The following is a 25,401-nucleotide window of genomic DNA, read 5'->3' as shown; positions in this document are numbered from 1 at the left end:
GGTGTCCTTGATGGGATCCTGGGACAGAAAAAGGACATTAGGTTAAAACTAAGGAAATCTGAATGAAGAATGGACTTCAGTACGGACTGAATAATGTAACATTATTGGTTCATTACTTATGATAAGTGTACCATACTAATGTAAGATGTTAACAGGGAAACTGGATGGGGAGTATATGGGCACTCTCTATACTGTCTTCACGATTTTTCTGTAAATCTAACAATATTCTAAAATAAAATTCTTTTTTTTTTTTTTTTTTTTTTCGGTACGCGGGCCTCTCACCGTTTGGCCTCTCCCGTTGCGGAGCACAGGCTCCGGACGCGCAGGCTCAGCAGCCATGGCTCACGGGCCCAGCCACTCCGCGGCATGTGGGATCTTCCAGGACAGGGGCACGAACCTGTGTCCCCTGCATCGGCAGGTGGACTCTCAACCACTGTGCCACCAGGGAAGCCCTAAAATTCGTTTTTAAAAAAGCAGAAAAGTCTCAAGTTTTGATCTTATGGGTGAGATAAGACTTGGGTGTTTTTATCTGAGAATGAGGTTTCTGAGAATTGTAGACACAAGTTAGCCAGGCAGTCAGTATGAGTGAAACCATAGAATATAACCTCAAACTACTTGTATTGACACTTTTAAGGCAAAATGTATGCCTTAGATCATAATCAGAACTATGATCCTAACTGCCAGCATTTAGGAATTTGTAGCCCCCAAAGGTGCTTTTCTCAACTGTAAGCATCATGAAATGCTATTGGTATACAGAAGTGATGGAGGGGGTGGGGGGGATAACAGAGAGCTTTTCTGTTTTTTCCTTTTTTTTTAAACATCTTAATTGGAGTATAATTGTTTTACAGTGTTGTATTAGTTTCTGCTGTATAAAAAAGTGAATCAGTTATATGCATACGTATATCCCCATATCCCCTTCCTCTTGCATCTCCCTCCCACCCTCCCTATCCCACCCCTCTAGGTGGTCGCAAAGCACTGAGCTGATCTTCCTGTGTTATGCAGCTGCTTCCCACTCGCTATCTGTTTTACATTTGGAAGTGTACATATGTCAGTGCTACTCTTTTACTTCATTCCAGCTTACCCTTCCCCCTCCCCGTGTCCTCAAGTCCATTCGCTACGTCTGTGTCTTTATTCCTGTCCTGGTCCTAGGTTCATCAGGACCTTTTTTTTTTTTTAGATTCCATATATATGTGTTAGCATACAGTACTTGTTTTTCTCTTTCTGGCTTACTTCACTCTGTATGACAGACTGTAGGTCCATCCACCTCACTATAAATAACTCAGTTTCGTTTCCTTTTATGGCTGAGTAATATTCCATTGTATATATGTGCCACATCTTCTTTATCCATTAATCTGTAGATGGACACTTAGGTTGCTTCCATGTCCTGGCTATTGTAAATAGTGCTGCAGTGAACATTGTGGTACATGACTCTTTTTGAATTATGGTTTTCTCAGGGTATATGCCCAGTAGTGGGATTGCTGGGTCATACAGTAGTTCTACTTTTAGTTTTTTAAGGAACCTCCATACTGTTCTCCATAGTGGCTGTATCAATTCACATTCCCATCAACAGAGCAAGAGGGTTCCCTTTTCTCCACACCCTCTCCAGCATTTATTGTTTCTAGATTTTTTGATGATGACCATTCTGACCTGTATGAGGTGATACCTCATTGTAGTTTTGATTTGCATTTCTCTAATGATTAGTGATGTTGAGCATCCTTTCATGTGTTTGTTGGCAGTCTGTATATCTTCTTTGGAGAAATGTCTATTTAGTCTTTTGCTCATTTTTGGATTGGGTTGTTTGTTTTTTTGTTATTGAGCTGCATGGGCTGCTTGTATATTTTAGAGATTAAATCCTTTGTCAGTTGCTTCATTTGCAAATATTTTCTCCCATTCTGAGGGCTGTCTTTTTGTCTTTTTTATGGTTTCCTTTGCTGTGCAAAAGCCTTTAAATTTCATTAGGTCCCATTTGTTTATTTTTGTTTGTATTTCCATTTCTCTAGGAGGTAAGTCAAAAAGGATCTTGCTGTGATTTATGTCATAGAGTGTTCTGCCTGTGTTTTCCTCTAAGAGTTTCATAGTGTCTGATCTTACATTTAGGTCTTTAATCCATTTTGAGTTTATTTTTGTGTATGGTGTTAGGAAGCCTTCTAATTTCATTCTTTTACATGTAGCTGTCCAGTTTTCCCAGCACCACTTATTGGAGAGACTGTCTTTTCTCCATTGTATATTCTTGCCTCCTTTATCCAAGACAAGGTGACCATATGTGCATGGATTTATCTCTGGGCTTTCTATCCTGTTCCATTGATCTATCTTTCTGTTTTTGTGCCAGTACCATACTGTCTTGATTACTGTAACTTTGTAGCATAGTCTGAAGTCAGAGAGCCTGATTACTCGAGCTGTGTTTTTCTTTTTCAAGATTGTTTTGTCTATTCGGGGACTTCTGTGTTTCCTACAAATTGTGCAATTTTTTGTTCTAGGTCTGTGAAAAATGCCATTGGTAGTTTGATAGGGATTGCACTGAATCTGTAGATTGCTTTGGGTAGTATAGTCATTTTCACAATATTGATTCTTCCAATCCAAGAACATAGTATATCTCTCCATCTGTTTATGTCATCTTTAATTTCTTTTAACAGTGTCTTACAGTTTTCTGCATATAGGTCTTTTGTCTCCTTAGGTAGGTTTATTCCTAGGTATTTTATTCTTTTTGTTGCAGTGGTAAATGGGAGTGTTTCCTTAATTTCTCTTTCAGATTTTTCATCATTAGTGTATAGGAGTGCAAGAGATTTGTGTGCGTTAATTTTGTATCTTGCTACTCTACCAAATTCATTGATTAGCTCTAGTAGTTTTCTGATAGCATCTTTAGGATTCTCTATGTCTAGTATCATGTCATCTGCAAACAGTGACAGTTTTACTTCTTTTTCGATTTGGATTCCTTTTATTTCTTTCTCTTCTCTGATTGCTGTGGCTAAAACTTCCAAAACTATGTTGAATAATAGTGGTGAGAGTGGGCAACCTTGTATTGTTCCTGATCTTAGAGGAAATGGTTTCAGTTTTTCACCACTGAGAATGATGTTTGCTGTGGCTTTGTCAAATATGGCCTTTATTATGTTGAGGTAGGTTCCCTCTGTGTCTACTTTCTGGAGAGTTTTTATCATAAATGGGTGTTGAATTTTGTCAAAAGCTTTTTCTGCATCTATTGAGATGATCATATGGTTTTTATACTTCAATTTGTTAATACGGTGTATCACATTGATTGATTTGCATATATTGAAGAATCCTTGCATTCCTGGGATAAATCTCACTTGATCATGGTGTATGCTCCTTTTAATGTGCTGTTGGATTCTGTTTGCTAGTATTTTGTTGAGGATTTTTACATCTGTGTTCATCAGAGATATTGGCCTGTAGTTTTCAGTTTTGTGACATCTTTGGTTTTGGTATCAGGGTGATGGTGGCCTTGTAGAATGAGTTTGGGAGTGTTCCTCCCTCTGCTATATTTTGGAAGAGTTTGAGAAGGATAGGTGTTAGCTCTTCTCTAAATGTTTGATAGAATTCGCCTGTGAAGCCATCTGGTCCTGGGCTTCTGTTTGTTGGAAGATTTTTTTTTTTAAATATGAATTTATTTATTTATTTATTTTTGACTGCATTGGGTCTTCGTTGCTGTGCACAGGCTTTCTCTTGTTGCAGCGAGTGGGGGCTACTCTTCTTTGTGGTGCGTGGGCTTCTCATTGCAGTGGCTTCTCTTGTTGTGGAGCATGGGCTCTAGGTGCACGGGCTTCAGTAGTTGTGGCCCTCAGGCTCAGTAGTTGTGGCTCTCGGGGTCTAGAGCTCAGGCTCAGTAGTTGTGGCGCATGGGCTTAGTTCCTCTGCGGCATGTGGGATCTTCCCAGACCAGGGCACGAACCCATGTCCCCTGCATCGGCAGGCAGACTCTCAACCACTGCGCCACCAGGGAAGCCCGGCAGGCGGATTCTTAATCACTGCGCCACCAAGGAAATCCTATTGGATGATTTTTAGTTACATTTCAATTTCAGTGCTTGTGATTGGTCTGTTTATATTTTCTACTTCTTCCTGGTTCAGTCTCGGAAGTTTGTGCTTTTCTAAGGATTTGTCCATTCTTGCAGGTTGTCCATTTTATTGGCATATAGTTGCTTGTAGTAATCTCTCATGATCCTTATTTTTTCCTCTGGTGTCAGTTGTTACTTCTCCTTTTTCATTTTTAATTCTGTTGACTTGACTTTTCTCCCTTTTTTCCTTGATGAATCTGGCTAATGGTTTATCAATTTTGTTTATCTTCTCAAGGAACCAGATTTTAGTTTTATTGATCTATTGTTTCTTTCATTTCATTTTCATTTATTTCTGATCTGATCTTTATGATTCCTTTCCTTCTGCTAACTTTGGGGGTTTTTTTTGGTTCTTCTTTCTCTAATTGCTTTAGGTGTAAGGTTAGGTTGTTTATTTGAGATGTTTCTTGTTTCTTGAGGTAGGATTGTATTGCTGTAAATTTCCCTCTTAGAACTGTTTTTGCTGCATCCCATAGGTTTTGGGTCATCGTGTTTTCATTGTCATGTGTTCCTAGGTATCTTTGATTTCCTCTTTGATTTCTTCAGTGATCTCTTGGTTAATTAGTAGTGTATTGTTTAGCCTCCACGTGTTTGTATTTTTTACAGTTTTTTTCCTGTAATTGATTTCTAATATCATAGCGTTGTGGTCAGAAAAGATACTTGATACAATTTCAATTTTCTTAAATTTACTAAGGCTTGATTTGGGACCCAAGATACGATCTATCCTGGAGAATGTTCCATGAGCACTTGATAAGAAAGTGTATTCTGTTGTTTTTGGATGGAATGTCCTATAAATATCAATTAAGTCCATCTTGTTTAATGAATCATTTAAAGCTTGTGTTTCCTTATTTATTTTCATTTTGGATGATCTGTCCATTGGTGAAAGTGGGGTGTTAAAGTCCCCTACTATTACTGTGTTACTGTTGATTTCCCAGTTTATGGCTGTTAGCATTTGCCTTATGTATTGAGGTGCTTCTGTGTTGGGTGCATAAATATTTACAATTGTTATATCTTCTTCTTGGATTGATCCCTTGATCATTATGTAGTATCCTTCTTTTTCTCTTGTAATAGTCCTTATTTTAAAGTCTGTTGTGTCTGATATGAGAATTGCTGCTCCAGTTTTCTTTTGATTTCCATTTGCATGAAATATCTTTTTCCATCCCTTTACTTTCAGTCTGTATGTGTCCCTAGGTCTGAGTGGGTCTCTTGTAGACAGCATATGTATGGGTCTTATTTGTGTATCCTTTCAGGCAGTCTATGTCTTTTAGTTGGAGCATTTAATCCATTTACATTTAAGGTAATTATCAATATGTGTGTTCCTATTACCATTTTCTTAATTGTTTTGGGTTTGTAGGTCTTTTCCTTCTCTTGTGTTTCCTGCCTAGAGAAGTTTCTTTAGCATTTGTTGTAAAGCTGGTTTGGTAGTGCTGAATTCTCTTAACTTTTGCTTATTTGTAAAGGTTTTAATTTCTCTGTCGAGATCCTTGCTGGGTAGAGTAATCTTGGTTGTAGGTTTTTCCCTTTCATCACTTTAAATATGTCCTGCCACTCTCTTCCGGCTTGCAGAGTTTCTGCTTAAAAATCAGCTGTTAACCTTATGGGTATTCTCTTGTATGTTATTTGTTGCTTTTCGCTTGCTGCTTTCAATATTTTTCCTTTGTATTTAATTTTTGATAGTTTGATTAATATGTTTCTCTTTGGGTTTATCCTGTATGGGACTCTCTGTGCTTCCTGGACTTGATTATTTCCTTTCCCATGTTAGGGGAGTTTTCGACTATAATCTCTTCAAATATTTTCTCAGACTCTTTCTTTTTCTCTTCTTCTGGGACCCCTATAATTCGAATGTTGGTGCGTTTAATGTTGTCCCAGAGGTCTCGGAGACTGTCCTCAATTTGTTTCATTCTTTTTTCTTTATTCTGCTCCCTGGCAGTTATTTCCATCATTTTATCTTCCAGCTCACTTATCTGTTCTTCTGCCTCAGTTATTCTCTTATTGATTCCTTCTAGAGTATTTTTAATTTCAGTAATTGTGTCGTTCATCACTGTTTGTTTGCTCTTTAGTTCTTCTAGATCCTTGTTAAATATTTCTTATATTTTCTCCATTCTGTTTCCAAGATTTTGGATCATCTTTACTATCATTACTCTGAATTCTTTTTCAGGTAGGTTGCCTATTTCGTCTTCATTTATTTGGTCTTCTAGGTTTTTACCTTGCTCCTTCGTCTGTAACAAATTTTTTTGTCATTTCATTTTTTTTTTTTTTTTTTTTGATGAGTGGTGCTGTATTCCTGTCTTACTGGTTGTTTGGCCTGAGATGTCCAGCACTGGAGTTTGCAGGCAGTTAGATAGAGCTGAGTCTTGGTGCTGAGATGAGGACCTCCTGGAGGCCTCACTCCAATTGATATTCCCTGGGGTCTGAGGTTCTTTGTTAGTCCAGCTGTTTGGACTTGGAGCTCCCACCACAGGAGCTCAGGCCTCACCTCCGGCCTGGGAACCAAGATCCTGCAAGCTTCGTGGTGTGGTAAAGAAGAAGAAGAAGGAAAAAAAGGAGCAGTACAATATTAAAGAATAAAAAACAAATTTAGAAAGATAAAAAATATATTATGAAAAATAAAACTATAATTGAAACAACTGCAACAAGGTAAAATAAAACCACAACAGAAAAAAGAAAGAAAAGGGGGGAGAACAAGCCAAAAGGAGAGATCACTAACAAAGTATAAAGAATAAAATAAAATTAGAAAAATAAAATATTTATTAGGAAAAATGAAAATATAAAAGAATCAACAACAATGAATCAACAAGGTAAAACAGAACCCCAATCTAAAAGAGGAAAAAAGAAAAAAAAAGCCTTGTCTATGGGGGTGGAGTTTAGGCAGGGGTGGGACTTAGGCAGGGTCTGGTTTTGGGTGGGGCGGGACCTAGGCGGGTGTGGGGGGGGTGACGTTTGAGCGTGGGGTGGGGCCTAGGCGGGGCGACGTTGAAGCTGGGTCGGGGCCTCTCCTTAGGACCTGCGTGGAAGGGGAGAGGCAGCGCGTGGAAAGGAGGGCCTCTGGAGTGTGGAGTTCCAGAGTTTGGAGGTAGGTCCCTGAGTGAGGCTGTGTGGGCGGGGTTTAGGCCTAGCGTGTTGGAGGGGGTCTTGGAGTGTAGAGGTAGGGCCCTAGTGGGGGTGTAGGGGCGGGGCCTGGGTTTTGCATGACAGGAGGCACAGGATTAGGCCCGGGAACCCAACAAGCTTCCCAGTGCCTAAGTTGACAGGGAAAGCACTGGCCCTGTTCCCTTCCGTTCCTTTGCGCCCTTCCCCCGCCATCTCCCCCAGGGTTTCCCCCGTCACCACTGGACCCCTAACCATGGGTGGGTCTCGCTGGGTGTAGGAACTCCTCCCCTCCCCCAGCCACCCCTCAGGGGTGCTGGTCCCGGAGGTCTGGACTTTACTTTTGCTCCCCCTTCCCTTCCTTCAATTACCTCAGGACCCGCATGGCTGGAGGGGGCTTTGGTGGGCAGAGAGTCAGGCCCGGGATCTCAGCAGGCTTCTGGGGGCCCAAGTGGGCAGGGGAAGCCTGGCCAAGCTCCCTTTTGATCCTCTGCCCTCCCAATGGCCCCCCAATTTCCCCCTTAGGGCGTGGGATCCCTTCCCCTCCCCCAGCCGCCCCTCAGGGGCACCAGTCCCATCTCGCCTCCACTTCTCTTCCCCCCTCACCCCACCCCATGCCCCACGTCCTACCCCGTCGCTGGGGGTTCCTCCTGTCCCCTTAGGTGTCTGTGGTTCCCCACCGTTGGCCTGGTAGGTGCCGTAGTTGTGAGGAGACGTGAATTCCGCATCCTCCTAGTTTGCCCTCTTGACTCCACTCTTTCTGTTGTATTCATGTTTTAAAAGAACTAGTAGGGTTTCCCTGGTGGCGCGGTGGTTGAGAGTCCGCCTGCTGATGCAGGGGACGCGGGTTCGTGCCCCGGTCCGGGAAGAGCCCACATGCCACGGAGCGGCTGGGCCCGTGAGCCATGGCCACTGAGCCTGTGTGTCTGGAGCCTGTGCTCCACAACGGGAGAGGCCACAGCAGTGTGAGGCCCGCGTCTAGTAAGTGAGATTTGAAGGTTTCCATTTTGCCAGAATAACGTCTCTCTCATTTTTAAAGCAAGCTTTAAAATGGAGGGAGTTTGAAATTGTTGTCTCTGTTTTTAGCCCTTTCTTGTAAAGCTGCTAGAATAACCTTTTGAGGATCTGAAAACTAACTTTATGTATCTTTTTTATTCAGTATTTCAGACAGAGGAATGTAGAGAATAATATAACAAATGCCTGTTCTATATAACTACTTAGTAGTCAGATTCTAGTGTTTTCTCCTTTTAAAAAGATATGAAACATTACAGAATCAATTGTAGTCCCCTTTGTACCCTTCTCCATTCCTAATCTTTATCTATGCCTTCCCAGAGGTAATCACTATCCTGAATTTGCTTGTATTATTTCCATTATGTTTTATACTGTTACTTCATATGTGTGAGTCCGTATTCCATTGTCTATGTTAATACATTTATTTATTTGTTCTAATGCTGATGGGCATTTAGGTTGTTTCAAGTTCTTTTACTATTACAGACAATGCTTTGGTGTACATTCTTAATCATGTCTCCTTGTGCACATGTGTTAGGTTTCTCTGGTGTATACACCTGGGAGTGGAATTGCTAGAATTTGGGTATGCACATCTTTGGCTTTGCTAGATGTTGCCAAATTACTGTTCACAGTGGTTATTTCAATTTATGTTGGTATGCATAAGAGTTCTTATTTTCCCATAGTCTTGCTAAAACATGGTGTGGTCAGACTTCTTAATTTTTGCCAAATTATGGTGATTTATTATTCTTTTCATTTGCATTTTTCTGATTGCTAATGAGCATCTTTGTAAATGTTAGTTGGCCATTGTGTTTTCTCTTTTGTATATTTCCTCTCAACTCTTCTGCCTGTTTTTCTGCTGCGCTGTCTTTTTCTTAATGACTCACAGGCTATTTTTATAAATGCAAGATGATAATTTACTAGTGATATGTACTGCAGTGATCTCCCATTCTGTGGCTCATCTCTTCTTGCTTTGATTCTAGTGTCTTTTGTTGCACAGAATTTGTATTTTAGTGAGGTCAGATTTTATCCATATTTTCATTCATGATTTATGCTTATGTCTGGAAGTCCTTTTCTATCATGAGGTCAAGATTTTCTCCTTTATTTTAAGATCCTAAAGTTTTTTTTTTTTTAGCTTTGTAATCTGGAATAAAAAGTTTTTTCCATTATTGAATTTTTTAATTTCGGTGACTATTTTTTTCATATCCAGAATTTCTAATGAATACTTTTTTATGCACTTGTTTTAGTTTTGCTTGTTTCATTGTTTTTGTTCATTTTTTAATGTATTTGTTTTATTTTTGCTTATTTGTTTCATAATTTCTTATTTTCTAAAATGAAAATTATTATTTTATTTCTTCGAAAGTTGTAAACAGTCATTTTGGAGTGGTCAGATTGGTCTATAGAATTAGTTTCATCTGGAGTGACTGTATTTGCTAATTGGTGATTTTGTTGGCTGTCTTAGCATTGGATTGGCTTCAGTTGTTTGGAATTTGAGTTTACAGAATCATTCTGAGTGGGAGGTATATTGTTTTGTTTGATTCTCTCCTTTTTTTACCCTCCCTACCTAACGGTTTATACTTTCTTCCATCTGGCTCCCTGAATTCTCAGTTTAGAATTAGGCCTTTTAAGTTTCTTGTTCCACGGTAACACTGAAAATCTTACAGACCCAGCCAGAGAGCCAGTGGGTACCTTGTTTCAGGGCCTGGTCATGAGGCTGAGTCTGTATCCTCTTCCCCTAGAGGCTTGTAGGGTTTCAAATCTTTTTTTTTTTTTTTTTCTGTACGCAGGCCTCTCACTGTTGTGGCCTCTCCTGTTGCGGAGCACAGGCTCCGGACACGCAGGCTCAGTGGCCATGGCTCACGGGCCCAGCCGCTCCGCGGCATGTGGGATCTTCCCGGATCGGGGCACGAACCCGTGTCCCCTGCATCGACAGGTGGACTCTCAACCACTGCGCCACCAGGGAAGCCCTCAAATCTTTAATGTATATAGGAATCACTAAGTTCTCACCTTTAGCCTCCTGTCACAAGGTGTGGGGGAGTTCTGCTCTCACCTCAGCCGGTGAGCTTGGCTCTCCTTTTCTATCTCACAGGGAGCACGTTCTGTCCTCTTTACAATTGCCAATGCCTGCTTCCTGACCTGGGCCCCAGCAGGCAGGCTCCACTTACTGCCCCATCCCTTTTTGCAGCTAGTCTGTAGCTCATGGCTAGGTGTTTTTTTTTTTTTTTTGTCAGTATCCTTTTCTTTTTTTAAAAAATATTTTGACTGTGTTGTTAATTTGTGTTTGGAACAGAGGATGAATTCACTGTGTCATCTTGACTGAGGTCTAGATTTTGTAATTAAGTTAGATTGTGAGCTTCTCTGGGGAGGGATAGCTTTTCATCAGCATCAAGCATGGTGCCTGGCTCTGAGCGCCTGGTGGGATTTTTCTATTTTTTTGAGGTGTACAGTGTGTTTATTTTATATAATACATAGTGTGAAATGATTACCACAAATAGGTTTGTTAACACATCTATCATCTCACCTAGTTACAATTTTATTTTTGTGGTGAGCATTTTAGGATTTATGCTCTTAGCAACTTCCAAGTGTACAATAGAGTACTGTTAACCTATAGTCACCATGCTGTACATGTACCTTTACAATATTATTTGAGTCCTGTCTTTTTTGTTTTCTTTGGTTAGTCTAGCTAAAGGCTTCTCAGTTTTGTTTATCTTTCTAAAGAACCAGCTCTTAGTTTTGTTAATCTTTTATTTTGTTTTCCTATGCTCTCTCTTATTTCTTTGCTATTTAATGAAATTATTATTATCATTATTATTATTTTTTGTGTGTGTGGTACGCGGGCCTCTCACTGCTGTGGCCTCTCCCGTTGCGGAGCACAGGCTCCGGACGCACAGGCTCAGCGGCCATGGCTCATGGGCCCAGCCGCTCTGTGGCATGTGTGATCTTCCCGGATTGGGGCATGAACCCGTGTAGCCTGCATTGGCAGGCAGACTCTCAACCACTGCGCCACCAGGGAAGCCCCCTGAAATTATTATTTTTAAAATTGAAGTATAGTCAATTTACAGGGTGTTAGTTTCTGGTGTACAGCACAGTGATTCAGATGTATATACATGCATATATATATATTATATAGTTTCTAGTGTACAGCAAAGCGATTCAGATATATACATATAAATATATATTTCATATCTTTTCCATTATGATTTATTACAGGATATTGAATAAAGTTCCCTGTGCTATATAGTAGGACCTTGTTGTTTATCTATTTTATATATAGTAGTTTTTATCTGCTAATCCCAAACTAATTTATCCCTCCCCCACCCCCTTTCCCCTTTGGTAATAAGTTTGTTTGTTATGTCTGTGAGTGTTTCTGTTTTGTAAATAAGTTCATTTGTATCATATTTTAGTTTCCACATATCAGTGATATAATATAGTATTTGTGTTTCTCTTTCCTGTTTACTTAATATGATAATCTCTAGGTCCATCCATGTTGCTGCAAATGGCATTATTTCATTATTTTTTATGGCTGAGTAGTATTCCATTGTGTGTGTGTGTGTGTGTGTGTGTGTGTGTGTGTGTGTGTGTGTGTATACACACACATATATACCACGTCTTCTTAACCATTCATCTGTCGATGGACACTTCGGTTGCTTCCATGTCTTGGCTATTGAAAATAGTGCTATGAATATTGGGGTGCATGTATCGTTTTAAATTAAAGTATTTGTTTTTCCAGATATATGCCCAGGAGTGGGATTGCTGGATCGTATGGTAACTATTTTTTGTTTTTTAAGGAACCTCCATATTGTTCTCCATAGTGGCTACACCAATTTACATTCCCACCAACAGTGTAGGAGGGTTCCCTTTTCTTTGGTGGATATTTTTTTAATTAAATAATTAATTTATTTTATTTTTGGCTGTGTTGGGTCTTTTTTGCTGCATGAGGGCTTTCTCTAGTTGCAGCGAGCGGGGGCTACTCTTCACTGTGGTGCGCAGGCCTCTCATTGTGGTGGCTTCTCTTGTTGTGGAGCATGGGCTCTAGGTGTGCGGTCTTCAGTAGTTGTGGCGCATGGGCTCAGTAGTTGTAGCTTGCAGGCTGTAGAGCGCAGGCTCAGTAGTTTAGGCACATGGGCTTAGTTGCTCCGTGGCATGTGGGATCTTCGCGGACCAGGGATCAAACTGTGTCCCTGGCATTGGCAGGCGGATTCTTAACCACTGTGCCACCAGGGAAGTCCCTGGATTATGTTTTTGATGTTGTATCTAAGAAATCTTTGCCTAACCCAAGGTCACAAAAGATTTTCTCCAATGTTTTCTTCTAGGCATTTTATACTTTTCAGTTTCACATTTCAGTTTTGTGATCCATTTTGAGGTAATTTTAAAATATGGTATAAGGTAGGGATCACATTTCCTTCCTGTATTTCTGAAGCTGTGTTATATTAGGTGTACATAAGCTTGTCGTTGTTATATCTTCCTGATGTGTTGAGACTTTTATCATTATGAAGTAGCCCTCTTTGTTTCTAGTAATACTACTTGTCTTGAGGTGTATTTTGTCTAATATTAGTACAGTCACTCCAGCGTACTTGGGGTTATTATTTACATGACATATCTTTTTTATTTCCAAGTTATTTGTGTATTTATATTTAAAGTGCATCTCTTTAAACAGAATATAATTGATGCTTGATTTTTTTTTATCCAGTTAGACAATCTTGTCATTTGATTGGAGTCTTCATTTAATGTCATTACTGATATGGGTATATTTAGGTCTGACATTTTGCTGTTTGTTTTTTATGTGCCTCATCTGACTCTTGTTCTTCTGTTCTTTCTCTTCTGCCTTCCTTTAATTAATTAACTAATTTTTAGTAATCAATTTTAATTTCTCTATTGGCTTTCAAGCTGTATCTCTTTGCATTTTTTAAAGTGCTTTCTCTAGGGATTACAACATACATCTCAGTGTATTTTAAGTTGATATGAAGTTGCTTCAGATGAAATATAGGAATCTTGTGGCAGTATATTTTCATTTACCTTCATCTTTAGCACTGTCGTTGTCATCTATATAATACATCTATATACGGTGTTATAATTTTTGCTTTAAACAGTCATATATGTTATAAAGAAATCATGAGAAAACAGTGTGTTGTGTGTGTTTGTATGTTTCAGTCCTTCCTTTGGACCCAAATTGCTAGCTGGTATCATTTCCCTTCAGTCTGTAGAACTTTCTTTAAGATTTCTTGCAGTGGAAATCTGGTGACAAAGTCTCTCAGTTTTTATTATCTGAAAATATCTTTATTTTGCCTTCACTTTTTTTTTTTTTTTTTTTGCAGTACACAGGCCTCTCACTGTTGTGGCCTCTCCCGTTGTGGAGCACAGGCTCTGGACGCGCAGGCTCAGCGGCCATGGCTCACGGGCCCAGCCGCTCCGCGGCATGTGGGATCTTCCCGGACTGGGGCACGAACCCGTGTCCCCTGCATCGGCAGGCGGACTCTCAACCACTGCGCCACCAGGGAAGCCCTGCTTTCACTTTTTGAAGGCTAGTAGCTGGTTGTAGAGTTCATGATTGACAGTTTATTCTCTTTCAGCACTTTTAATATGACAGTTCTAGTGTCTTCTGTCCTCCATTAGTTCTTATGAGAAGCCAACTGATAATGGTATCTTTGTTCTCCCTCGGTATGTTGTTTTTCTCTGGATGCTTTCAGAATTGTCTTTTTATCTTTGGCATTCAGAAGATTAACCATGATGTGCTTAGGAATGGTTTGCTTAGAGTTTATACTGCTGGCATTTCTCTGAGCTTCTTAGATTTGTAAGTTAATGTTTTTCGTTTTGTTTTGTTTTTGTAAGTTAATGTTTTTCACAAAATTTGTGATTTTGGGGTGGGGGGCATTATTTCTTCATATATATATATATATATATATATATATTTTTTTTTTTTTTTTTTTTGCGGTATGCGGGCCTCTCACTGTTGTGGCCTCTCTCATTGCGGAGCACAGGCTCCGGATGCGCAGGCTCAGCGGCCATGGCTCACGGGCCCAGCCGCTCTGTGGCATGTGGGATCTTCCTGGACCGGGGCATGAACCCATGTCCCCTGCATCGGCAGGCGGACTCTCAACCACTGCGCCACTGGGGAAGCCCTTCATATATTTTATTCTGCTCTTTTTTCTTTTCTTTTCTTTCCTTCCTCCCTTCCTTCCTCCCTTCCTCCCTTCTCCCTCCCTCCCTTCCTCCCTCCCTCCCTTCCTCCCTCCCTTCCTTCCTCCCTCCCTTCCTTCCTTGTCTTTGTTGCTGTGTGTGGCTTTCTCTAGTTGCAGTGAGCGGGGGCTACTCTTCATTGTGGTGCGCGGGCTTCTCATTGCAGTGGCTTCTCTTGTTGCAGAGCACGGGCTCTAGGCACGCAGGCTTCAGTAGTTGTGGCTCGTGGGCTCTAGAGCACAGGCTCAGTAGTTGTGGCACACGGGCTTAGTTGCTCTGCAGCATGTGGGATATTCCTGGACCAGGGCTCGAACCTGTGACCCCTGCATTGGCAGGCGGATTCTTAACCACCGCGCCACCAGGGAAGCGCTTCTGCTCTTTTCTCTTTCTCTCTTTTCTAAGACTTCAGTTATATTTATGTTGGGCCTCTTGATTTTTTTTTTAATGATTTATTTATTTGTTTTACTTAGTTTTGGCTGCGTCAGGTCTTAGTTTTGGCACGTAGGATCTTCGTTGAGGCATGCAGGATCTGTCATTGTGGCACATGGGCTCTTCCTTGTGGTGCGCGGGCTTCTCTCTAGTTGTGGCATGTGGGTTTTCTCTTCTCTAGTGTGACGTGCAGGCTCCAGGGTGCATGGGCTCTGTAGTGTGTGGCACACGGGCTCTAGCTGAGGTGCGTGAGCTCAGTACTTGTCGCATGTGGAGCTGCCCTGCGGCATGTGAGATCTTAGTTCCCTGACCAGGGGTCAAACCTGCGTCCCCTGCATTTTAAGGTGGATTCTTTACCACTGGAGCACCAGGGAAGTCCCTGGGCCTCTTGATTTTTGTCCTACAGATCTCTAAGACTTTGTTCATTCTTTTTCAATATTATTTTTCTCTCTTTTCTGGGATTGGGTAATTTTTGTCTTCAAATTCCCAGATTCATTCTTAAGTTTTATCTCCAAGTTGCTAGTGATCCTATTGAAATGCATTTTTTCCAGCTGTTGTACTTTTCACCCCTAGAATTTCCATTTTTTTCTAGTTTACATTTCACTGTTGAGATTCACTATCTGTTCCCTCAATAAGACCATATTTTAACTTACTTCTTTGAAAATATTATCCTTTAATACTTCTAACATAATTGTAATAGACGTTTTGTAGTCTTTGTTTTCTGAATCCAACATCTTAGTCCATTTTAATTGACTTAGTCAGAGTCAATTAATATTGATTACCTGTTTCTTTTCATGTCTAGTAATTTTAGGTTCAATACTTGGACATTGTAGATAATATTTAAAGCAACTCTGATTCCCTTGTGTTCTTCCAAGGGTTATTGAGTTTTTGTTCTTAGGAGGCAGTTAGTTTGCCTGGACTCAGACTGCAAAGTCTGTCTCTCTGTGCTAGGTAGCAGCTGCTATCTCTGTTCAGTTCATACAGTTTCCAACTGTTGCTTCTTTTCTTTTACTCCATCTCTTGCTTTTCTTTAGTTTGACCCCTTACTAGTCTACCTAGCACCTGCATAGTTTGTTGATCCTCAGGAAAGCCCACAAACTTGTAATTCTTATTTCTTCTGGTTTCAGCTTCTCAAGTGTAAACTCTCCTCCAACTTCTGTTTTTAGACATTTTCCAGTGTGTTTAAATAAGTCCCCCCCCCGCTACACACAGTTATTATCTGCAAGAGGATTTACTTGACCACTTCACTCCGATGCCATTAACAGAAGTTGATAGCAAATAATTTAAAAACCACTCCTAAGTGACATATAACTACCAAATAACCTTTAGGGTGGCAATAAAATGGTCAAATCAAGTACAGTTTACTCATTCCTAAATTGTGTAGTTGCCAGACAGCAGCATGCTCCAAAAGTCATTGGGACTTTGTTAAATACTATTTTGCATTTTAATCTCAGTTTTAATATATTGTTTCATTTTATTTGAGGCTGTTAGACCAAGGTTCAGATATTATAGAGCAGAGCTGTCTTGAAAGAGGCCAAGATCAAGTGGAAATGGGGGTTGGAGCTCTCAAAACAGGGCAAAAAAATATTTATCAACCTTAAAATAACTATAGTAAATCTTCCCTGTGGGTGTTTTCAATTGTAAACACTTTGTCCTTGCAGTCATTTACATCTGCATAATTATAACACCTGCAAGTGAAAATCTTTTAAAATATTAAACCTACCCACTTTCTCCGAGTGATTTGCATTCTCCTTTGGCCATGCACTGAGAGCTGAGGATTTGTTCTTAGTATGGAGTTGGAAACAAAGAGGGTCTGGATAGGGAAATTGGAAAGCTGATTGTTATGTTTTAAAAAAGATTTCCCAACCTGGCTATTTTTTGGATGTTTCTCTCTGTAACATCAAACACACATACATTCAAATAAGAGTATACAGGCACATTCTAAAGCCTTTCTTTCTTCTTCTTTTTTTTTTTTTTTAAGGGAAATGGGCTTTTGTATTATGGCTAACTTGAATCATAGAGGAGTGCCAACAACCTCAAAATCAATTCATTAGATACATGTGTACGCTGCTCCTCCAACAGCAGTAAATATATAAAGTACAATTCATTGAGAAATACCTAATGAGAAAGAGGTCTACTATGAAGTCATTAGCATTTTAAAATGTATCCGTATTTTATTACTAACATACATTTGAGAAACAGTATTGCAAATGTGAAGAAGGTACAACAGTCTGTAACAATGTTTGCTGATTAGGGATTCCAAGCTGGTAAAATTTCAGGAGATCTTTAAGCCCTTCTTCATTACATATTTTTTGACATCTGTGTTTTTTAAGGTGATTAGCACATTCTATATGGTGTTCTGGTTGGACCTCTATTTGCATATATGTTACTAGATGGAAATTATTGGAAGGTAGAGAAATCTTTTAGTTGTTTTTATATTCTCAGCAGCCTAGGATAGTGCCTAGAACATAATAGGCACTTTTACTTGGAAAAGTTGTTATTCCATATTTTAAATAGTACCTCTTCCATTGAAAAATATTTGCTCTTCAGCAACATTAGGAAACCCTGTGTGGGTGTTTGGTTGAATTACATAGAGGGATTAGGGCTAGTTTGCATTTTTTAAACAAAAATTTTACCATGGTGGGTATAGTGACTATGTCTTCAGTTTCTCAGTTTCTGTTATTAATAATAATCATAGTCAGACTTGGAAGGGGTAAAAGAGAACAACAGTCTCTTTCATTTTTATGGTGTATAGCATAAAACCCATAAGACCTTGGATTCTTTGTCATGCCATGTTAAAATTTTACAAAAATGAGAAATTTTATGAGTTTACAGTGCCTAGTAATATATTCATTCAAGAATTAATTTCTTGGTCACCTAATTGATGATGAAGGAGTCAAGAATATACAGTGGAGAAAAGACAGCCTCTTCAATAAGTGGTGCTGGGGAAACTGGACAGCTACACATAAAATAATGAAATTAGAACATTCCCTAACACCATACACAAAAATAAGTTCAAAATGGATTAAAAACCTAAATGTAAGGCCGGACACTATAAAACTCTTAGGTGAAAACATAGGCAGAACACTCTTTGACATAAATCGCAGCAAGATCTTTTTTGACCCACCTCCTAGAGAAATGGAAATAAAAACAAAAGTAAACAAATGGGATCTAATTAAACTTAAAAGTGTTTGCATAGGAAAGGAAACCACAAACAAAAGAAAAAGACAACCCTCAGAATGGGAGAAAATATTTGCAAATGAAGCAACCAACAAGGGATTAATCTCCAAAATATACAAACAGCTCATGCAGCTCAATATCAAGAAAACAACCCATTCAAAAAACGGGTGGAAGATCTAAATAGACATTTCTCCAAAGAAGACATATAGATGGCCAAAAAGCACATGAAACGATGTTCAACATCACTGATTATTAGAGAAACGCAAATCAAAGCTACAATGAGATATCACCTCACACTGGTCAGAATGGGCATCATAAAAAAATCTACAAATGGGGACTTCCCTGGTGGCGCAGTGGATAAGACTCCGCACTCCCAATGCAGGAGGCCCTCGTTTGATTGCTGGTCAGGGAACTAGATCCCACACACTCACTACAGCTAAGGAGCCCGCCTGCCACAGCTAAGACCTGGCACAACCAAATAAATAAATAAATATTTTTAAAAGACTCTACAAACAATAAATGCTGGAGAGGGTGTGGAGAAAAGGGAACTCTCCTACACTGTTGGTGGGGATATAAATTGGTAGCCACTATGGAGAACAGTATGGAGGTTCCTTAAAAAACTAAAAATAGGGCTTCCCTGGTGGCACAGTGGTTGGGGGTCTGCCTGCCGATGCAGGGGACGCGGGTTCGTGCCCTGGTCTGGGAGGATCCTGCATGCCATGGAGCGGCTGGGCCCGTGAGCCATGGCCGCTGAGCCTGCGCGTCCGGAGCCTGTGCTCCGCAACGGGAGAGGCCACAGCAGTGAGAGGCCCGCGTACCGCAAAAAAAAAAAAAAAAAAAAAAAAAAAACAAAAAACTAAAAATAGAGCTACCATATGACCCAGCAATTTCACTCCTGGGCAGATATTCAGAGAAAATCATAATTTGAGAAGATACATGTACCCCCAATGTTCACTGCAGCACTGTTTACCATAGCCAGGACATGGAAACAACCTAAATGTCCATCAACAGAGGAATGGTTAAAGAAGATGTGGTATATATATACAGTAGAATATTAGTCATAAAAAAGAACAACATAATGCCATTTGCAGCAACAGGGATGGACGTAGAGATTGTCATACTGAGTGAAGTAAGTCAGACACAGAAAGGCAAATATCATATGATATTGCTTATATGTGGAATCTTAAAAAAAAAAGGGTACAAATGAACTTATTTACAAAGCAGAAGTAGAGTCACAGGTGTGGAAAACAAACTTATGGTTACCAGGGGATAAGAGGGGAAGGGATAAATTGGAAGATTGAGATTGACATACACACACTACTATATATAAAATAGATAACTGATAAGAACCTGCTGTATAGGACAGTGAACTCTACTCAGTACTCTCTGTAATGGCCTATATGGGAAAAGAATATTAGAAAAAAAGAGTGGATATATGTATATGTATAACTGATTCATTTTGCAGTACACCTGAAACTAACACAACATTGTAAATCAACTATACTCCAATAAAAGTTTTTTAAAAAATGAATTTCTTGAATTTCCTGGTGGTCTAATGGTTAGGACTACCTGCTTCCACTGCAGGGGGCATGGGTTCAGTCCCTGGTTCGGGAAGTTAAGATCCCGCATGCAGTGCAGTGCGGCCAAAAATTAAAAAAAAAAAAAAAGAGTCTCGCTTAATCTTCACAAGAATTAATTTCTTCTTGAATTTGCTCAGAAGATAGACTGAACCTCATCTGTTCCTAATTTTTATTGTAACATAAGATGTTGGGGAGGGGCTTCCCTGGTGGCGCAGTGGTTGAGAATCTGCCTGCCAATGCAGGGGACACAGGTTCGAGCCCTGGTCTGGGAAGATCCCACATGTCGCTGAGCAACTAGGCCCGTGAGCCACAACTACTGAGCCTGTGCATCTGGAGCCTGTGTCCTGCAACAAGAGAGGCTGCGACAGTGAAAGGCCCACACACCGCAATGAAGAGTAGCCCCTGCTTGCCGCAACTAGAGAAAGCCCTTGCACAGACACGAAGACCCAACACAGCCAAAAATAAATAAATAAATTTATTTAAAAAAAAAATGATGTTGGAGGACTTCCCTGGCGGTCCAGTGGTTAAGACTCCCCACTTCCACTGCAGGGGCATGGGTTCCGTCACTGGTCGGGGAACTAAGATCCTGCATGCCACGTGGTGTGGCCAAAAATTAAAAAAAGAAAAGATGTTGGAACTTTAACAGAGGCATTAAGGTACAAGAGTGTGAAATTTGGAAGTGGGGTATTTCATGTTCAAGAACCAGTTAGAGGCTCTAAAACACATAAGAAGGATACTTATGGGTCATGGAAGAACATTTTGTGAGGATTCTTTTAAAAATTATACTGTTGCTTCCCCCCACACACACACCATGGGAGAACTGGGGGTACAGGCTCACTTGATATCTAGTGCGAGGAGCTTTAGAGGGGCCACCTAGAGATTTAAAGAATTCTCTTCAGTTAGGGGGTACAGAGGACTGAGGTCTGGATCCCCTGAGAAATCCGTCAAGGAGAGAACTGTAGCTGGCTGACTGCTCCCACAGCAAGAGGTAGGCTGTGTTGGAATTTGCCTACACTCCAGTGTTTGTCCGGGCAAAGGAAATATGAATACTTCCTGCAGAGCAGAGGCAGGCCTAGTGGAGGAGAGAGGCGGCCTGGAGCTGTTTTAATTCCTGCCCAAATAAACTGCCTAGAAGGGCAATGAGGCTCCAACAGTGAGTCTTTTAAGTGACAGCCAAAAAGCCAGGAGGAGATGAACTATCCACTGAACTGTCCATGTCGGTGGAGCTATAGCCAGAAGAAACTCTGAGGTGAGACTCTGAAGAACCCACAGAAGTGCATCTGAGGAAAAGAGTCCACTTCAGACATCACCAGACAGGCCTTTTGGCAGGACCTCTTAAGTTGGAATCTCGTTGCCTTCCGTCTCCCAGCACTCCTCTCTCTCATATCCACTTTGGAGACAACAGCAGCTAGGGCAGGGGAGAAGGGTCATGGAAAAGAGACATAGCTGAGCTTACTCTTTTCCCAGCTGGGGGTGGGAAAAGAGATTTGATTACCTAGTGAAGATTGGTTTGTAACCTAAAGTGACTGTAGGACTTTGTTACTTAGCACTGGCTAGAAGAAACGTGTGGGCCTGCTGAGTGGTCATCCAGTGCCAGGGCAACATTTTCTCCCTGCATACATTTTAAGAGGATAGCCGAGACAAAAATAAAGTTATATTTGATTATATCCTGCAGTTAGTGCATGTTCAGTGGACATAAAAATTCTGTAAAAATTTTCACATTTGGCATTGCAGTAGTCCGAAATCTATGGTAATGCATTAAGCCTTGTTTTTATTCTTGAAAAGTGCCTTGACTTATGTGAGCATTACATGCAATGCTGCTGTATGTTCTTAGATTTCTTTTTTTTTGGCCGGACCACACGGAATGCGGGATCGTAGTTTCCTGGGATCGAACCCGTGCCCCCTGCAGTGGAAATGCGGTGTCCTCCTAACCACTGGACCTCCAGGGAATTCCGCTCTTGGATTTCTTAAAGTGGGCTCCAATTTAGTGTTGGTGTTTCACTTAATTGTAAAAGCACCTTTATCCAAAAATAAAGGTTAGGATGCTATTCTTCTAGTCTGCCTAGGTTGTTTAGGTTGTTTCATAAATAGGATAGATTACTAAACTTTTTTTGAATAAGATTAAATTATTATAAATCAGTGACATTTTTATATAACATAGACTAAAAAATTTGCACTTCTCCTTGAGCAAGCCCATACTAAACAGCTCTGCACATCTGGGGTTGAGGTTGTGCTAGTTCATCTGGCCAATTGCCTCTCTGCTGTCCACTTCTGAATTCCCCCACCAACACCTAAGCCAAGACTGCATTGTTTGTACAGTCTCTTCATTGTGTGTGTGTGTGTGTGTGTGTGTGTTTTATTGAAGTGTAGTTGATTTACAGTGTTGTACCAATCTCTGCTGTACAGCAAAGTGACTCAGTTATACCCATATAGACTTTCTTTTTTTATATATTCTTTTCCATTATGGTTTATCACAGGATATTGAATATAGTTCCCTGTGCTATACATTAGGACCTTGTTGTTTATCCATTCTAAATGTGGTAGTTTGTGTCTGCCAACCCCAAACTCCCAGTCAATCCCTCTCCATCTTCCCTCCTCCTTGGCAACCACAAGTCTGTTTTCTATGTCTATGAGTCTGTTTCTGTTTTGTAGATAGGTTCATTTGTGCCATATTTTAGATTCCACATATAAGTGATATCATATGGTATTTGTCTTTCTCTTTCTGACTTCGCTTAGTATGATAATCTCTATTTGCATCCCATTGTGTTTTGTTTTAAGATCATAGTCTCCTTTCTGGTAAGGGAAGAAAGAAAAGAGAAATATGGCTGATTAAAATATACATAATTAAAAAAATAATTTAAAAGGTAAGAAGGCAAAGAATTAAATGAAATTGTTAGTCTGGTGAAGATCCATTTGGACCACATTATTAAGAAATGGTCATTAGCACAGGATCTGGACTTAATTCCTTTGCTGAGGAAATAGAGTAATATACTAGTAGACTGTCAGAGCTGGATGGAGCATTGGAGATCATCTGTTTCATTTTATAAGACAATTTGTTGTTGTTGTTAAAACTCTGAATTATTAATTGTTCCTGTGCTAGATGCAGAGGTTTAGATACATTTTCTCTAATCCTTAATAATTCTGGAAAAGTCTGTGTTCAATTCCCTTTCCAGATGAGAAAACAGACTCAGAGGAAGTGACCTGCTGAAGGATATATTGTAGTTACAGAGCTGGGGGATTTGGACCCAGGTCTGTTTGTTTTATAGCTCATGTTCACTTAGGCCCCACTAGTTTATATACTTTTTAAGAATTTACAGACTTGATATCCTATAAGATCACTCATTTCTTGGGCACAAATTTATGATCATTTGTACTCAGTATGTTTCTCTTTTTGGCTTTCCTTTTGTTTTGGTCTTTACAGATCAGAACAGGAAATTATGACCTGATTCTTAAATCTTTTCTATTGTGAAAGATAGCCTACTTTCAGAAAAGAAGATAAAATGTATGTATGGTTTTATAAGTAAAGTGAATACACAGTAACTGTTAACCCAGGTCAACAAACAGCCTACCTGTGTACTACTTGATTCCTTTAACAAAAGCACAAAGCCCAGACTCTAGGCAAATGTTCAGTTCTTATCTACTGGGTCCAGATGGTTATAATTCCTTTTTCTCCCCTGAGTTTCACCACTGTATTGAGTTCGGTGGTCATCATTTCTTTGCAGTTTGATCACCTAGGCATGTGTTCCTAAACGTATCTCAATTTTTTGAAATAAATTTCTTTCCATAGATTAGAAGTTGCTTAAAATTAACCATAGATATCAGGATAGAGATTAATAGTGATTAGGTCACAGGAGAATGTTTGATTTATTTAAGAATACAAACTTTTCAAGAGTTCCATTAAACACAAATAATTGCTTTGCTAATTATAATTAGTATTGGTCAGTCCTTTCATCTGTGATTCAGATTTGTTACTTATTCCAACTTCCCCCCATTCATCAATCTGGGTAATACCTTTTCTGCATTAATACTTTTCTGAATATGTATTATATCTTATTAGGTAAGGACAAATAGAATTTACCATGTCATAATGTCCCTTTGTTTCCTCTTTTACAGCATGGGTAAGTTCTCTCTCCATGGGGATGATTTTCTTCTGCTGCCCAATTGTCAGCGTCTTTACAGACGTGTTTGGTTGCCGGAGAACAGCTGTCGTGGGTGCTGCTGTTGGATTTGTTGGACTCGTATCAAGTTCTTTTGTGAGGTAAGGACTTGGCTTCTTCATGTCGCTTTTCAAAAACTGTTAGCTACCTTAAAGATTTCCTTTTAGAAACTTTGCTGTTTACAAGGAAAAAATCCTCCTTTTCAGTACTTAAACTAAGCAGCGTCACTTAACGCATTGTTGTCTACAGCAGCAAATCAGAGCTTGTGAATTTGAATGCTTTTGCTTGCAGTGCCTCAGAGTTAGATGTCAGTCAGGATACATATGTTCTCTGGAGCCAAGAAAAAATGTTTCTCCTTTTGTTTTTTCCATTCACAGAAGAATCTTAACTCATAACAGTAAGTTGTCTAAAACAATGGGCTGAGTTTATGGTCAGCTCAGTCTGAGCCCCAAAGGGTATGAGAAGTGGTATTTTGAAGTGGTTGTTCATAGGCTTGATATGAAATATTTTTATTAATGAAATCCAGACTTTGCTATTTATTTCAACCCAGGTAGAGAATTCCTGCCTGCATTCTTTATTTTATTTTATTTTTAAAATTTTATTTATTTTTTTTATACAGCGGGTTCTTATTAGTTATCCATTTAATACTTATTAGTGTATACATGTCAATCCCAATCTCCCAATTCATCACACTACCACCCTGCCCACCGCCACTCTCCCCTCCGGTGTCCATACGTTTGGTCTCTACATCTGCGTCTCTGCCCTGCACACCGGTTGATCTGTACCATTTTTCTAGGTTCCACATATATGCGTTAATATACGATATTTGTTTTTCTCTTTCTCACTTAACTTCACTCTGTATGACAGTCTCTAGATCCATCCACGTCTCTACAAATGACCCAATTTTGTTCCTTTTTATGGTTGAGTAATATTCCATTGTATAAATGTACCACATCTTCTTTATCCATTCGTCTGTCGATGGGCATTTAGGTTGCTTCCATGACCTGGCTGTTGTAAATAGTGCTGCAATGAACACTGAGGTGCATGTGTCTTTTTGAATTATGGTTTTCTCTGGGTATATGCCCAGTAGTGGGATTGCTGGGTCATATGGTAATTCTATTTTTAGAATTACCATACTGTTCTCCATAGTGGCTGTATCAATTTACATTCCCACCAACAGTGCAAGAGGGTTCCCTTTTCTCCACACCCTCTCCAGCATTTGTTGTTTGTAGATTTTCTGATGATGCCCATTCTAACTGGTGTGAGGTGATACCTCATTGTAGTTTTGATTTGCATTTCTCTAATAACTAGTGATGTTGAGTAGCTTTTCATGTGCTTCTTGGCCATCTCTATGTCTTCTTTGGAGAAATGTCTGTTTAGGTCTTCTGCCCATTTTTTGATTGGGTTGTTTGTTTCTTAAATATTGAGCTGCATGAGTTGTTTATATATTTTAGAGATTTATATATTTATAAATCTTTTTAGAGATTATCCTTTGTCCGTTGATTCGTTTGCAAATATTTTCTCTCATTCTGAGGGTTGTCTTTTTGTCTTGTTTGTAGTTTCCTTTGCCTTGCAAAAGCTTTTAAGTTTCATTAGGTCCCATTTGTTTATTTTTGTTTTTATTTCCATTACTCTAGGAGGTAGATCAAAAAAGATCTTGCTGTGATTTATGTCAAAGAGTGTTCTTCCTGTGTTTTCCTCTAAGAGTTTTATAGTGTCTGATCT

At 39.8% G+C, this 25,401-nt stretch overlaps 1 protein-coding gene across 1 annotated transcript in view; it reads left to right on the top strand.

Annotated features, from left to right (window-relative positions):
• SLC16A10 (solute carrier family 16 member 10) overlaps positions 1–25,401 on the top strand; it is a 135,469-nt gene that overhangs the window by 62,208 nt on the left and 47,860 nt on the right. Inside the window, exon 2 of the mRNA XM_060167210.1 lies at positions 23,633–23,777. Coding sequence (XP_060023193.1) covers positions 23,633–23,777 — 145 coding nt within the window. The remainder of the gene's footprint in view (positions 1–23,632; positions 23,778–25,401) is intronic.

Source organism: Lagenorhynchus albirostris, chromosome 12, assembly GCF_949774975.1.
Source record: "Lagenorhynchus albirostris chromosome 12, mLagAlb1.1, whole genome shotgun sequence".
Lineage (NCBI taxonomy): Eukaryota > Metazoa > Chordata > Mammalia > Artiodactyla > Delphinidae > Lagenorhynchus > Lagenorhynchus albirostris.
The sequence above is the reverse complement of the archived record's forward strand: the minus strand, read 5'-3'. Positions and strand labels throughout refer to the sequence as shown.